Below are 16,279 nucleotides of genomic sequence, written 5' to 3'. Positions count from 1 at the left end.
TATGGAATCACATGCTACACGTGGTTTGAAGTAAGTCCCCCCCCCCTTTTTGTGCAACAGGCATCATCGCGCAGTATGCTGCCAAGAACTCTGCTCCCTCCAGAGAGAGGCTGCTCACCTCCCTGCCAGGCAACTGTACCACCTAAGACCCTCTTTGCCCTTGCTCCATGTTGCTCTGCTAACCCTCGTGTTTCTGTTTCTCTGCAGATCCAAGTCCCCAGCAATGCGTCATCCACTGTGCTGAGACCTCTGTCCTCTCGCACCCAGTACTTCATAAGTGTCAGCTCCGTTTATGACGAAGGCAACTCCTTTCCGGTTACCGGCAACGTTACCACGTGTAAGTAGGGTTGAGACAGAAGAGAAGGGTCAATAGGTGGTTTGTTCCACGGTCCATTGTAACAATAGGTGCTTAGTTGCCGGTCAAACAAAGTTCAGATCTGGACCCAGATGCCAAGTTTCAGGAATGCTCACACCAAGGGCTTTCTAGTTCAAACACATCTTAGAACTCAGAGCAACTTGAATCTGACATTTGTTGAGTTCTGCCTGGTTTCTACCTGACGATGTAAATCTCTCCTCTATCTCTCTCTCTGCTCAAATCAGGCCAGGTTTTTTCTCATCAAACTTGGGCAAAATCCAGCCTAGTGTGGTCAAATGTCTCATTAGCCCAGACCTGGTTCTTATTGGGGTTCAACCCCTTCATTGGATAGATTGCTTTAGGAGCCTTCTAAACAGGGTATGTTGCCAGTCACTCTCATGATGCTTTAAGACATTTTATTGGGAGATCTTTATCGGTCTATTGGTAGCCTTGAAACGAACCTTTTAGGCATTGGATGATCTTCAGTAACCATCTGGATAATCCATAGATTGGAGAAAATGTCACTTATACGTGATCCTCCACTGTAGTGAGGGGCAACTTAGGCTAGAGAGTAGGCCGCATGAGTGGCTTCCTTTGTCTCAGTGGGCCGCAAGATTGTCATAACTAAGATGGTCTCTCGGGACAGGGTAGTTTTGCTCACTGAGTTGGTGGACTTAGAATGTGCAGGGGTTGCTGATGGAACCGTAGCAGGGCTCTGACTGGATGCGGCAGGAGCGCCCGGCTCTCACAGTCAATGCTGTGGGCAGTCAGCACGCACCTCACGTCCCGTGGCCTTGCTTTACTTGTGTGTCACTTCAGTAACCAGCAGAGTCTGGCAACCCTGTGCATGGGCAGCAGTAAACAAAATGTCTCATGGGCTACCCATAGAACCCCAGTGGGCCACATGCGACTCCCAGGCAGGTTTTCCAACCCGGCTCTATTGGGAGAATTTGCCCTCAGTGAAGTCTGTGGGTCAAATCCTGATTTTGTTTATAGATGCAATGGTGAGTGGTGCAATCACAGAAATCCCCTTGGGGTTGTTCCCCGGTGTGCTGATCACACCACAGACAACTGCCTTCTTTCTCTCTGGGACCCTCCCACCACCCTGTCCTGCTGGGCCAGATCTCTGGTATCCCCCCAGAGATGGCACAGAGTTGGGGTAAGTCTGCCCCCCCCCCCCCCCGCTATCCTCGCAGAGCAATGCAGACACTTCAGCTCTAGGAGGACCCAGTTCTGAAAGCTCAGCACCCAGGAAACTGAACCCCAAGTGGGACCAACTTTCTTCTATTAGCTGCTAAATGTAATGCCGGGCAGTCAAGGGACTGTTAATGGGATGGAGCCTTTGACCTCCAGGAGAGCTTTGTAACAGCTCCAGAAAGATTTGGCACAGGCTTCTTGCAGTATATCAGTGTGAGGTGGGGCCAGGGGCACCCCCAGGTTGCACCATTGAAAGCTTCATTCAGTTCCATAGTGTATGCATCTCATTTGTATGGGAAAACTCTGCAAGAGAAGTAGATAAATACAGTCATCCCTTTCCTGCAGGGGATATAACAACACTAGAATTAATAAATAACCCTGCCAGGGTATGTCTACACTACCCCGCTAGTTCGAACTAGCGGGGTAATGTAGGCATACCGCACTTGCAAATGAAGCCTGGGATTTGAATTTCCCGGGCTTCATTTGCATAAGCCGGGCGCCGCCATTTTTAAATCCCGGCTAGTTCGAACCCCGTGCCGCGCGGCTACACGCGGCACGGAGTAGCTAGTTCAGATTAGGCTTCTAATCCGAACTAGCTGTACTCCTCGTGGAATGAGGAGTACAGCTAGTTCGGATTAGGAAGCCTAATCCGAACTAGCTACTCCGTGCCGCGTGTAGCCGCGCGGCACAGGGTTCGAACTAGCCGGGATTTAAAAATGGCGGTGCCCGGCTTATGCAAATGAAGCCCGGGAAATTCAAATCCCGGGCTCCATTTGCAAGTGCGGTATGCCTACATTACCCTTCTAGTTCGAATTAGGAGGGTAGTGTAGACATACCCCCAGTCAAAGGCTGTGAGTCTTCTCCCTTTTCTTTGGTCTCTTTCAATCATAGAATCATAGAACCATAGAGCTGGAAGAGACCTCAGAAGGTCATCAAGTCCAGCCCCCTGCTCTAGGCAGGACCAGTCCCAAGTAAATCAACCCAGCCAGGGCTTTGTCAAGACGAGACTTAAACACCTCTAGGGATGGAGACTCCACCACTTCCCTATGTAACCCATTCCAGTGCTTCACCACCCTCCTAGTGAAATAGTTTTTCCTAATATCCAACTTGGACCTCTCCTACCACAACTTGAGACCATTGCTCCTTGTTCTGCCCTCCGTCACCACTGAGAACAGCCTCTCTCCATCCTCTTTGGAACTTCCCTTCAGGAAGTTGAAGGCTGCTATCAAATCCCCCCTCACTCTTCGCTTCTGCAGACTAAACAGAATCCCCACTTCTTCCATCTCAAATCTATTCTCCAGTTATCCCGCTACCTTTCAATTATTTTCTATCCCCTTTAACCAGTTGATTGCTGTTATCCTCTTATTTCTCCCTTTTCCTCTGGTTTCTCCCTTTCTCTGGTCATTTTTTTCCTCTTTATGCTGTTCTCTTTCCTTCCACCCCTCTAACTGCCCCCATCCATCTGAGGGTCTCACCTTCATTCACTTTCTTGCCTCTTCCCATATGAATTGAATTTTTGTCCCTGCCAAAATCATGTCCCTTCCTCCTTCAGCACTTTCTGTTTCTGATCCCTGTTTCTGGCCTATTCCTCAACATGCATCTCTCCTTGCTTCCCAATCACCAGAATAGGGCAGAATTGAAATGCAGAATAAGTCTCACAATTTTAGGGGAAAAACAGACACACAGAAGCCTTAATTCTTATTCTATGGGGCTTAATGGGTCACTGCTAGGTCTGGGTAAATAATTTGCAAAGATTAAAGTATTCAGCTAATTCTTCCTGCTTTCCCATTTGCGAATCATCCACCAACAGACTGTGAAATGCAGACATTCGTTCAGGATTTGAAATGATTCCTGGATTTTACAGTGACTAATTGCTGCTTTGCAGAGTGAAGATATTTGGCACCTGAGCGGATGCTTAAGTCATGTGGTATTCGTTCTGATTCCTGATTGGACGCCTTGTGTTACTAACCTACCAGGATTCAACTTTTAAGTGGAACAGTCAAGTGTAAAATCCCAATGTGTAGGTGGATGGGTCTGCCAACACTGAACCTCATTGAGGGCCTAATTTGCACGCTGCTGGTTAGTTATACAATTCAGACAAGGCCCCAGGCCTAGCGGGGGGAGAGTTTGGTGACTTCCGTGAGGGGAGCGGGTGAAAAGGCCAGCACAGCCTGCGCCCTGTGAGATTTTCCATCCCCCAGGACTTCCAGAGTGGGCTGGAGGCCTACTGAGATTTGCAGCCAGAATAGGAGCCCAGAGCTCAGATTTGTTTCTGGTTTGCTGGTTTCCCGCACTCCCCCCCTCCCAACCTCCTAGTGCAATGACAGATTATACCCCCCTCCTGATGGGAGCACCCCAAGAGTTGGCAAAGGATCAAGGGGCTGTCAAGTGACTGCACTGGGCAGTCCCCCAGCAGGAACCTTGAATGTAATTTGACTAGTAAACATGCAGCCTGGTTAAAATCCTTTCCACAGGGCTTTGTCACCTCCCCTGAAGTGAGCACACCAAACTGGGAGGGCTATGCAGTTCAGAACGGGGTGGGTATCTGTGCATCCAGGCTTAAAGCACGTCTGTGCTAGACTACTCACAGAGAGCAGACCCAGTGGGCGAGGGGGAGGAGGATAAAAGCCATCCGGGCAAATCTCAAACATTTGCAGGATTTTGGGGTGTATGACATAACGGATCGGTGTGGTATGCTTGTCTGTCCCATGCTTGGTTGAAGCCATTGCTGGGAATCCTGTGAACTCTTAGGAACTCTACAGTTTAAACAAATTCATCCAAAATTATAAAAGCAAGAAAGACGCCCCAAACAACTCTCTGGAGTCTCTGGGATTTTAAGACATGAGATAATAGTAACCTCTTTGTCCTTGTCCTTGAAAGCCGCTTCCCATTTTCCCACTCCCAGCAGCAGCACTGCACATGTCCACCCACAAATGCAATAACCCTCTGTAATTCGTGTTTAAAAATATTTTCTCCAGCTCCCTGATGATGAGCTGTTGCCATCTGGGGTCTGAAGATGTGAACAACGGGCTGGTGAGAGACAGCTGCCAGTGGATACTCTGCTCCCTGACCATCTGGCTTAGTTCCTTGGCTCGGTACCACCAGCTCCTGAAGCTGGTTGTCTTTGTGTCTTTCAGTAACGGTTCCGCCACCAAGTGCCCTGAAGGTGACCGAGCTCTCAGGAAACAACGTCCAGTTGCAATGGGAAGCAGCCGCTGCCTCTGATGTCCTTGTTTATCAGATTAAATGGAATGCAGTTGGAGAAGAGAGCTCCCAGGAGGTATGGTACTGTACACGAGGGGAGCATGAGGTGGTGTCTGCGTCTCCCAGGATCTGTGCTGTGCCCTGGCATTCCAGCAATCCCGTGGGAAGATCCCTTCTGTGTGCCAGTCCTCAAGGGGCCACACTATACCACAAGGGTCGGCCATAGGACAAGGGTGGGCAATAGGCTGGAGGTGGTTCGCTAGGATTAGCTCCTGATAGGCCACTGGTGCTTTATTTACCTGCATGCCTGCAGGTACGGACACTTGCAACTCCCATTGGCTGCAGATTGCCATTCCTGGCCAATGGGAGCTGCGGGAAACAGTATGGACTGGGATACTGTTTCTCACAGCTCCCATTGGCTGCAGATTGCCGTTCCCGGCCAATGGGAGCTGCGGGAAACAGCATGGCCTGGGACACCACTTCTTGCAACTCCCACTGCCTGGGAACGGAGACTCGGGGCAAATGGAAACTGCAAACATCTTTACCTGTAGGTAAATAAAGTGCCAGTGACCCACCAGGGACTAACCCTGGAGAACTGCATGCAGCCTGTGGGCCGCTTTATGGCCCACCCTTGCCACAAGGCCTCGCTGCTTGTAGGCTGCGTCTTGGGCTCCCGCACTCCTGTTCCTCATTGTGAGCTCTACCCGCTGAGGCCGACTCCTGCTCAGAAGAAGGGCCAGAGTGTGCATTTCACATTCTTTGCTAGAGCTGGAATAAGTCTGAGACATGCTGGTGGGACAGTGAAGGGGGTGCAGCTGCCTCGGATGCATCTTTCCCATGAGAAAATAGGGGATTTCACATGTACCACAGAAATCAATTTCTTACCAACAGTTAATTCATGGAAAGGGCCGGCTGCTCAGCAAGTTAGGCATGCAGGTGCACAGCAGGAATACATATGGAAATTACACGTGCAATTACACAGTTTGCCCACACAATCCGAGTGAACGGACACACCGATTGAGCCAAATGCATCTCCCCACCTGTCGCCGCTGTCATTGTCCACCTACTGTGAAGCCATGCTGAGCTCATGGGTGCAGCCTGCTGGGAGCCTCCCATTGATAGGTCAATTGTTAGTTCCCTGGGGTTCCCATTGGCTCAGTAGGGTCTTCCAGTAGGATAGGTGAGTTGCAGCCAGCCCTTAATGACTCATTCATGTCATCCCAGAAGTTACATGGCAAAACTCTTCGTGTCTCTTGCTGTGCCCCCGGTGCAGCATTTTAACTTTTCTACACCCATTGAGTAGCAATGCAGAGCCATACAGGTAGTTCATAAATAGGTACAGAGCCATACAGGTAGTTCATCAAACTATCCCAGACAATCCCCACTTCCATCACAGACGGTATTGTGTCTGTTCAGGGCTGTCGGACATGTATATATCATATGCCCTGTCAATGGCTACATGGATACTAACACATGGTCTATATAATGTAGTCCTCAGTGGGTAAGAGACTGGAGACACATGCAAAACAGGTGGATCTAAGGGTGTGTCTAGACTACAGGGTTTTGTCGATGAAGTGGACTTTTGTCGACAAAACTATACCTGCGTCCACACTGCCTTTGAGTTATGTCGACATAACATCGACAAAACTCAGCAGTTTTGTCGACGTATGTAAACCTCATTCTACGAGGAATAACGCCTTTTGTTGACAGAGTTCTGTCGATAGAAGGCATTATTGCATCTACACTGTCCTTTGCGTCCACACTGTTATGTCGACAAAGCGGCTAGCTTTGTCAACAGAACTGGATGTAGTCTAGATGCTGTTTGTCGACCGAAGTTTTGTCGACAGTATCTGTCGACAAAACTTCTGTCGACAAAACCCTGTAGTCTAGACGTACCCTAAGATTTGGCATGTAACTACTTACTGTAATCAGAATGTCCAGACTGCGCCGGCAGCTGCAGTGCACTAAGGCCAAATTGTTCATTCACATTTATGAAAGCCACAAGGGTGGGATTTGGCCCCAAAGGCCTCTGCCAGCACATAACTACCCCCTCGCATCCTCTCCCCCTGAAAACGATGGGTCAGCTGGTGTGAATGATCATAGTTCCATTGATGGAATTCCATTGAAGTCAGTGTTCAGCACTGTGTGTGACACCCATAAACAAAACTACGTCCTTTTCTCTCCCCACCACTGGCTTACCACAGGAGATCTTGAGCTCCAATTGTGCAATGTTCTTTTAAGGTAAACATAGGGTTTGGCGGGGAGACAGGGTAGAGTTTTGATGATCTCTAATTCCTCATGCATGACCATACAGCTTGTCAGGTGACAGAAGCTGTATCACAGAGTTGGTAACTGGGGTCAAGGGACAGTCGGGAGGCCTTCTCCTGAACCCTCCCTTCTGTTTACTCCTCAGCCGCTTATCTGCGGCTGGGCTTTTGCAAGAACATCAGACACAAGATAGTCACCCTGGCTGGTCCATCGTTTCTTTATAACTCTGCAAACACTGAGTGTCCTTATGCGAAGAGCGTGCAGATCATTCGGTCTGAGGTGACCAGCTCTTTTGTCAGAAGAGAGACTCGTTATGCCGTACTCAGCCAGGGATTTATAGATGTCTGTGAGCTCCACTTCCATTCACCTGTCATCCTCACTACAGCTGTCCGTGGCTGGGAACCTGGCTGCTGCCAACCTGCCAGGGTTGAAAAAGAACACGGAATACCAGATATCGATCTGGGCGTATTACAAGGATGGCGCTCGGAGCGACACTGTTTCTATTCTTCACAGAACCTGTAAGTGACCAATGTGCAATCTCTAGGGCTTCAGGGATGGGAGGGTTCAGAACTAGCCACAGGCCAATAAGTCAGGTTTGAACCACAGGATGTCCCAGGCTTAAAAATGTCTAAAAGTGCCTTGAGAGACAAAGTGGAAGAGGGATTGTCTTTTATTAGACCAACTAAGTCACGGGTAATTTTCAGTGACCAACACAAAGTAGCTTATAAGGTCTTAAGCACCTGCCCTCTGAAAGCCAGTCCTCTCTTAAGGTGTTTCAGGTGGGCTAGCCAGAAATGGAGGTAGCCAATATCAGTAATTGCCCTGGGGGATTCAGGGCCCAGTGCATAGATTTTTTTTTGGTGGGCGTGCATATGAAAGATGAATGATTTCAGTTACAAGCACTTGCTCTCCCCCCAGTCCTCTGCAAAGCTGTGAGATTGCACCTTCATCCTACCAGGAGAGTATTTTGCTTTGGCACTCGAGGGGTGAAATCCTGGCTCCATTAAAATCAATCACAAAACTCCTTTTGCCTTCAGTGGAGGCTTGCACACTGGAACTGGTGGACTGGTAACCTTTGTATCCCTGGGGATCTCTTGGTGAATTGCTGGAAAACTAAGAGGGTCCACTTTTAGGAGGCATTTTGAGCACTGAAGAAATGCATTTTAATAACATGCAAAAATATCCTGCTTGCTAGAGACAGCTGTCGATGGGACCATTGACTGTTCCTTGGTGATGAGGGCTCTGTCTTTTCAAAGCTTGGTGGAAAATGCATCAGAACCTAGGACATCTGTCTTAATATAGTCTTTCCTAGGCATGCCCTTTAGCTAGGGTTGCTCTGTGTACCATGAGGCAGTGTATGTTCCAGTGTGTGTTCCACTGCGTAAAAGTTGACATTTGTTTTCTTAACTTCAGGTGAAATATATTGGGCAGGTCCCTAGTGCTGTAGACAGCATGCTGGGCGGTTGATACATTATACATTTGCCGTCTGCTCAAAAAAGCAGGCTGGTGTGATAAGCCTTGAAATGTGGTTTTGCTTTTCCCCATCAAAGGATATAGAAAACATTGGAGTAGATGGCACTGACTTTCTGTGGGTTGTTTAATTCACTGTCTACATGTTGCCTAATGAATGTTGTTTGTTTTTAACATGCTGTCTATTCAGGAAGATGTGCAATCCTTTGGGGGCCTACTTGCTGAGTCATTGTGCAGTTAGACTCTGCTCTGAGGGAGAGTTGAATCTTGCTTGGTGCAGACAGAATGAGGTTAAAAAAGGTCCTCTTAATTAATATTCCCTGTCTAATGGCTTTGCAGCCAGTAAATGGAACACGAGCCATTTTGCATCCGTGATCTCCTCTGAGTTCCCAACAGTCTCTGCGGAATAGACTCATTCTGTCTAGTTTTGTGGTTTCTGAGTTGCCGAAACTCAGAGGGCACAGCTGTCTTGGAAGCCAAAGCCCTGCTTGTATGAATAATGAATAATAAGAATGTATTCTTGCGTAAAGCTACCTGCGGCGGGATGGGAAGAGCAGTGCCGCACCAAGGTGAATCAATGCAATGCTCACTTTGATGCCATTGTACGGGGGAGAGGGATAACTGTAGCTGGTTGGAGGCACCCGTAAATAAACTGGTATGTTTCAAAGTGTGAATTTCACAATGTCAAACCTGAGCCGTGAGCTCAGACCAGAGCCGCGTCGCACAAGTCACTGCAGAGGGCTCTTGCGGGTGCCCTGGTTAGCTTACTCAGAAGACAGAACAAGAGCAGAAGTGGCCCTAAGGTGTATTTTACATTATTTGCTAGAGCTGGAATAAGTCTGACACACACTGGCGGGACAGTGAAAGGGGTGCAGTTGCCTCTGATGCATCTTTCCTATGAGTAAATAGAGGATTTCATGTGTCACCAGGGATATCAATGTTTTACCACCAGTTAATTTATGCAAAGGCGCAGATGCTCCACAAATTGTACGCACAGTTTACACAGCAGAAATACATTCTGACATTACATGTGCAATTACACAGTTTGCACACCCAATCCGAGTAAATGCACACACAGATTGGGAATGGATTTTGCATGCCCAACAGGATGTCTTGCAACTTAAAAGAGAAAATGCCAGTGAAGAAAAGTGAAGTAAGAGGAGGAGGTGGTTTCAAACAGTGAATATTGCTCATGAGGAGCCCAACAGGGCTTGTGGTCCCAATGGCCTGAAAAGGCTAAGGCTTTGTCTACACTAGCACTTTACAGTGCTGTAACTTTCTGCCTCAGGGATGTGAAAAAACACCGTCCCCCCATGCACAGCAAGCTACAGTGCTGTAAAGCACCAGTGTGAACCAGGCTACATTGCAGGGAACTGCATTTCCAGCACTGTTGGCTACTCCCCTTGTGGAGGTGGTTTACATAAAGCTCGTGACGGGGCCACCCTTTCAGTTTAAAGCCCTGTCGTGGCTGCCCTTTAAACGTGTAAGTGTAAACAAAATCTATGGCAGTGGGTGTCCTGGTAGAGAAAGGAGGGATGAGGCAGGGTCATGGAAAGACTTGTGCTCTATTTGGGGGCTAAGCTGAAATCAGCATCTTTGAGAAAATCAGTCCGATTAACGGTACAATTCTCCACGCTGACATTCTTTTTCAAACAGATGAACTACCAATGCTGCGTCAAAAATATTCCCAGCCCTCCTCCAAGTCTTACAGTGCCCCCTACCCAAAAGGTGCATGCCTGCTGTGATGAGAGAGCACCTGGGTGCACAGTGGGAGGTGTATGTGGGATGAAAAACGACTCATGTTCTTCAGGTCGTTTTTTCTCACCCCTACAAAATATAAAAGAGTATTTTGTGCAGCAGCATGCAAGGAATGCAGCAACCTAAGGGCAGCTGCAGAAATGAGGCTACTGCCTTGGAAGTAGTGAGGCAGCTGCTATTCTTCATCTTGAGAAGGATGGGATTGGACTCAGATCTTTAAGACTCACCATGACCAGTATTCCCTCGAACCTGTTTTGTCCATGTGCGGATTTTTCCCGTCCATGTGCGGAATAATTTTTGATGTGCACCAAAGCATGTGTGAATGTGCACCACCAGTGGAAACAAAAGCTCACAGCGGGTGCTCTGCTAATCAGCTAGGCAGCGTTGGAATCTCTGCTGAGCAGCCGCACAAGCGCACAGCTTACCAGGAACGCCGATGACAAACTGTTCTTTCAAAAGCTTGGATGAGTGAAATGAAGCGCTCACCCCCTGTCCCTGGATCTAAGTCCTACTCTTCCCCCCGAGGTTGCCACCTATCTGCCTTTTTCCTCATGGACAAAATGGTCAGAGTTGGACACTGCACATTTCAGGCCTTGTGTTCTGAAGTGGCAGCAATGCTGAGTCAGCGTAAGATGAGGCTTCATCAGCATGTTGCGACCCGGCGTTATTGGGCAGGATGGCAGTTCAAATACTGGACCTCTTAGAAATAGGTTGTGATGGAGCATCAAAAAAATGTCTGGGGACAAAAATAGGCCTCCGCTTGCACAGCAAGCTGGATTTTGCCAGACCCAAGACTCAGGGCTGGATTAAGACACGCTGAGGCCCTAAAAAATATGTCAGATTTAAGAGGCCCTATTGCATTACCAAAAAGAAGTGTATAACAGAAAGGACAATGAAAATAGAAATAATAAAGTGTTATATTTCCATATAGACTGGTACATAGGTGAGGATGCAACTTAAAGCTAGTAATTGTTTGTATTTAGAGAGCCCGCATAACCAGAAGCCCTAAACTTAGGTGGTGGGGAGCAGGGCTAGCCCAGGCACATGCAGATCTCAGGACGCTGCCTGTCCTGCACACGGTCCCAGCGGAGTGCACGGGTGAGTCTATCCCACCCTGTCCCCACCCTCCCTTCTACTGCGTAATTGTGTACTGCCTGGCTGGTGGACACGCTCACGTAGCATGAACGTGTCTACCGGCCAGGCAGTGCGCAACTACGTACTGATACTCATGATAATAATAAAACATATTTAATTAGAAAATACTGGACATTTATATGTCCGGTATTTTCTCAATTTGTTTCCTGGACAGAACCGTCAAATACCGGACTGTCCGGTTCAAAACCAGACACCTGGAAACCCTACCTAAACTGTATCTTCCTTAGCTTGTGCATAAATTGGGTACTGCCAAGAGTGAAGTGCCTGGCCTGGGAGGAGAACACAGGTTGGCCCATGACCCCCTTGAGTTAGCATTCACAGTGGCCAAGTCATGAATAGAGAGGCCCTTCCACTTGGGCCATCGGACGCAGAGTTCAGGAATTAAGTTTCAGGAAACTAATGGTGAGGAACTGAAAGGCCAGGGAAGAACCCAGAATACGGAGCAATGAGGGCAAGAAAACCTCAGCTGTATCATGTGTATAATAATGAATGGATAAGGCTCGGAAGGGACATTTGAAATGGGCCGCAGTGCAGCTTAGCAGAGAGCTCGGGGGCTTTACTCTGATTCGAGGACGTGTACCTTTATGCCAGTTAGAATCAGATGGCTGAAACTCCTCCGGTGCTGGAAGCATGGAAAAAGGTTTAAATGGCAACACACGAGGCTGGCACAGATGGCACCCTCTGCATCAGAGATGCGCACATCCTTGTGGGCGGCCTAGAAATTTGACCTTTCCCTTCTCTGTCACATCCAGGCTGTCAGATTCTGCAGGGCTCTAGGAGATTGCCAAGTAGTTCCAACTTCCAAGTTTTCAGCTAACTTATTCTGTCTGGTGTGCTTGGGTTATCAGAAAGCAACGACAGGAAAACAGTGACTTGATGGCATATCCTAGCAGAATGAAATGATTGGTACAGGCAGCAAACCTGTAAGAGTCAGTGGGTGCTATGCACTGGATTGGGGGCAGTCTTTTCTAATGGTCATGATGGGAGGTTGATGTGGAAGTGACAGGACCTAGAGGCAAGGAGCCAAGCTACCAGGGGAGCGAAATGCAGCCAGAAGCCAGGAATCAGGTGCCAAAGGATCAGACCCAGATAATCAGTCAGAGCAGGGACTGGCAAAAGGAACAGAAACCAGGAACCATGAGCCAGTGGGAAGAAGCCAGGAACAAGGAGCGAAGAGCAGAAGCAGACCAGAAACCCAGCAGCAGACATGGAATGCTATTGAGCAACCAGGAACCTGCCACTGTAACAAGATTTAAGGATGTGCCTAATAGTCTTCAGCCAGTCAGAAGGCCTGGTTCATCCACTAAGCCACACACAGTCAACCTGAGGAACTCCTTGCCAGAGGATGTTGAGAAGACCAAGCTTTTAACAGGGTTTAAAAAAGAACTAGATAAATTCATGGAGGTTAGGTCCATTAATGACCATTGGACAAGATGGGTAGCAATGGTGTCCCTAGCCTCTATTTGTCAGAGGCTGGGTATAGGTGATGGGGGGCAGATCACCTGTTCTATTCATTCCCTCTGGGGTACCTGGCAATCCCCTCTGTCGGAGGACAGTGCCTATAGTAGGCATTCTGGGGGTGCACTATGGGTGGGACCAGACCGGCAGCTTGGGAAGGCAAAGCCTTTCCCTGCCTAAAGTTTTTCTTCCAGCTCCCAGGCCCGTCTTGTCTCAGTGACGAGTCCTCTCTTTACACCCTGGGCAATCCCCTCTCTTCTAAGATCTCGCATTCTCTCATTCCCTTGTCCAGAGGGGACACCACCTCTGTCTCTGTTCGGCACTGTCACTATTGAGCTGGCAGAGCCGTGAAGCACTTACTGATGCGCCCGACGGTGTGTGTTTGGCCTCGTTTGTATCCCTCACTATCTGCCTTTCATCTCTGTTCCCTGCTGCAGCTTCCAAGAGCCCACCCACCAACCTCGTTATAGACTCGGAGACCTCCACTAGCCTGCAGGTCCGCTGGAGACCCCCTGGCCGCCACCTACAATACTACAGAGTAACCTATGCCCCTGAATCTGATGATCGCGCTCAGCAAACTGTAAGTCCTCAGCTGGTGTGGGACATGCCAGCGTTCGACTAACGAGATGCGGGGCCAGTGTTATTTCTGATGTGTCTCAAAGTCAGCGGGATTATCTCAAGGATAAACTGGGTCAACAGAATACAAGAGCAATTCACCTTCTCTGATTCCTGGGGGCTCTTCCTCTGAGTGGCAGGGTGTTCGACAGGAAGGGGTCGTCCAGTTGCAAAGTCAAACCAAAGCCTTCTAGGCTGTCCTATGGATTTTGTGTATATAAAACAGTGGGAAAATTCATTGGCTTCCATGCTCATCTGACTACAGCTGCCTCTATTATCCCCGCCCACTCCATAAACCAGTGTGGAATTTCCAGCGGGTGATGGATTAAGGACAAATCCCTTATTCTGACCTAAAGTGATGAAGCATTAACCTTTAGCACTCAAATTCTGCTTAGACCCACTTACACGGCAGTTGTATAACAAGGTTTCAAATCCGTCCAGATGGAGAAGGTCCCCGTGTTTATGCAGAATTGCCCAGCACCTACCTAAGCCTTGTCTGATGACTTTCTTTCACTACTCTGTAATTTCAACAGGAAAAGCAAGCAAGAAACCGTGGCTGATAAGACTCCCTCAGTGTTTCTATTTAGTTTAGGCAAAACTGATCTGAGACCAATTTGGATATCCATGTTCCAGAATAAATAAGACAACTTTCAGTGGGAGTTGAATGCCTAATTCTCCATTGTATCTTTTTGAAAATGTTCCCTGGTGAGCTGAAAGTCCCACCATTTAGCAAGAATCTAAGAGCTGCAGCATAGATGGGGTGGAAAAGAATTGGGAGAACAGACCATTTTTTTTGTTTCACTGACAATTACAAAAAAAAAGGATTTTCAGGTTGAATTCAAAATGATTTTTTTCAGAATTTTCAGATAACTAAAAATTATTTTGGATTAAATAAACATTTTGTCAAGTCGTTTCATTTTCATTTAATTCATTTTTAAATGTCTGTAAATTAAAATTAAAAGAAATGTTGAACTGAAAACAATTTTGAACCAAAAAATTGAAATGTTTCATTTAGAAAATGTTGAAAGGAAAGATGTTGATTTTGGGGGGGGATTGAGAAATATTTCAGCAGTCTTGAATCTGCTGTTTTTTGTAGGAAAGGAAGTTTTAGGTGAAAAACTTTTCCAAGTTCTGATAGGGAGTGGGAGTGTGGTTATAGGCTCAGTCTAAATGTCTTTGCTGTGATCCTGTATTGCCCATTTCTGTCCACACATAAATAAAAGCTGAAAGGAGAATTATGTTAGAGTGTAAGAGATTTTCTCATCTCTGCTGTAGATAATGGTTTCTGGTAAAAGCAGTGGAGTGACCCTGCAGTCGCTGCTTCCCAATACAGCTTACAAGGTGATGGTTTCTGCTGTCCATGACGCAGGAGAGAGTGACTCTGTATCCACTACTGGCCAAACTGGTAGGCAAATCAATAGGCACTTACCTTGTATGTATTGGCCTTTACCCAGAGATCTCAGCTAATATATAAAAGTGTGATGATGTCATTACAGATGACAAAATGAGGAGCAATGGTCTCAAGTTACAGTGGGGGAGGTCTAGGTTGGATATTAGGAAGAACTATTTTACTTAGGAGAGTGGTGTGAAGCACTGGAGTAGGTTACGTAGGGTGGGGGTGGAATCTCCATCCCTAGAGGTTTTTAAGTCCCGGTCTGACGAAGCCCTGGCTGGGATGATTTAGTTGAGAATGGTCCTACTTTTGCAGGAGGTTGGACTCGATGACCTCCTGAGGTTTCTTCCAACCCCATGATTCTATGCTGCTTTGATTACCCCTCTTAGACCGAGGTTTGGAAAGAGTAGCAGGGAAAAGCGATGTTAAAAGTTAAAAGGTCAGAGATCGATTTAGCTAAATTAATCTCAGTGTCACTCAGTAGAAATCAATGGAACTTAAGAACAGCCAGACAGGGTCAGATCAAAAATCCATCTAGCCCAGTATTTTGTCTTCTGAGAGTGGCCAATGCTAGATGCCCCAGAGGGAATTAATAGAACAGGTAATAATTTAGTGATCCGTCCTTTGTCACCCATTCCCAGCTTCTGACAAACAGAGGCTAAGAACACCATCCTTGCCCATCCTGGCGAATAGCCATTGATGGGCCTAACCTCCATGAATTTATCTAACTCTTTTAAAATCCTGTTTATAGTCTTGGCCTTGACAATGTCCTCTGGCAAGGAATTCCACAGGTTAACTGTGTGTTATATGAAGAAATAATTTTTTTTTAAATCTGCTACCTGTTAATTTCATTTGGTGACCCCTAATTCTTGCATTATAGGAAGGAGTAAATAACTCTTTATTCACTTTCTCCACATCAGTAATGATCTTTTAGACTTCTCTCATATCCCCTCTTAGGGTACATCTACACTAGCCCCCTAGTTTGAACTAGGGAGGCTAATGAGGGCAACCAAAATTGCAAATGAAGCAATTTCATGAGGAATAACAGCTAATTTGAGTTAGGGGTTTACTTTGAACTCCCGTTTCACTGCCACGTGTAGATGCAGGCAGTTACTCTGGGCTAGTCAATTTCCAAAATGGCAACTGCCTGGGAACATGCTAATGAAGTGTGGGATATTTAAATCCCGCGCTTCATTTGCAATTTTGGTCACCCTCACTAGCCTCCCTAGTTCAAACTAGGGGGCTAGTGTAGACGTACCCTTAGTCATCTCTTTTCTAAGCCAAAAAGTCCCAGCTTAATTAATCTCTCCTCATAAGCCAGCCTTCCATACCCCTAATCATTTTTATTACCCTTTTCTTAACTTTTCCCAATGTTAATATATCTTTTTTGAGATAAGGTGACTACT

General features: G+C 47.2%; 1 protein-coding gene across 9 annotated transcripts in view; it reads left to right on the top strand.

The window, feature by feature from the left end:
• The window catches only part of COL20A1 (collagen type XX alpha 1 chain), a 122,538-nt gene that overhangs the window by 54,377 nt on the left and 51,882 nt on the right, over positions 1-16,279 (top strand). For all 9 annotated transcript variants that reach the window (XM_075901041.1, XM_075901042.1, XM_075901045.1 and 6 more), the window contains exons 16-20: positions 208-337; positions 4,690-4,832; positions 7,410-7,542; positions 13,303-13,445; positions 14,756-14,885. In XM_075901041.1, the coding sequence (XP_075757156.1) occupies positions 208-337; positions 4,690-4,832; positions 7,410-7,542; positions 13,303-13,445; positions 14,756-14,885 (679 nt within the window). The remainder of the gene's footprint in view (positions 1-207; positions 338-4,689; positions 4,833-7,409; positions 7,543-13,302; positions 13,446-14,755; positions 14,886-16,279) is intronic.

The sequence above is a fragment of the Pelodiscus sinensis genome, chromosome 18, assembly GCF_049634645.1.
Source record: "Pelodiscus sinensis isolate JC-2024 chromosome 18, ASM4963464v1, whole genome shotgun sequence".
Lineage (NCBI taxonomy): Eukaryota > Metazoa > Chordata > Testudines > Trionychidae > Pelodiscus > Pelodiscus sinensis.
This window is presented reverse-complemented; position numbering and strand designations above follow the sequence as displayed.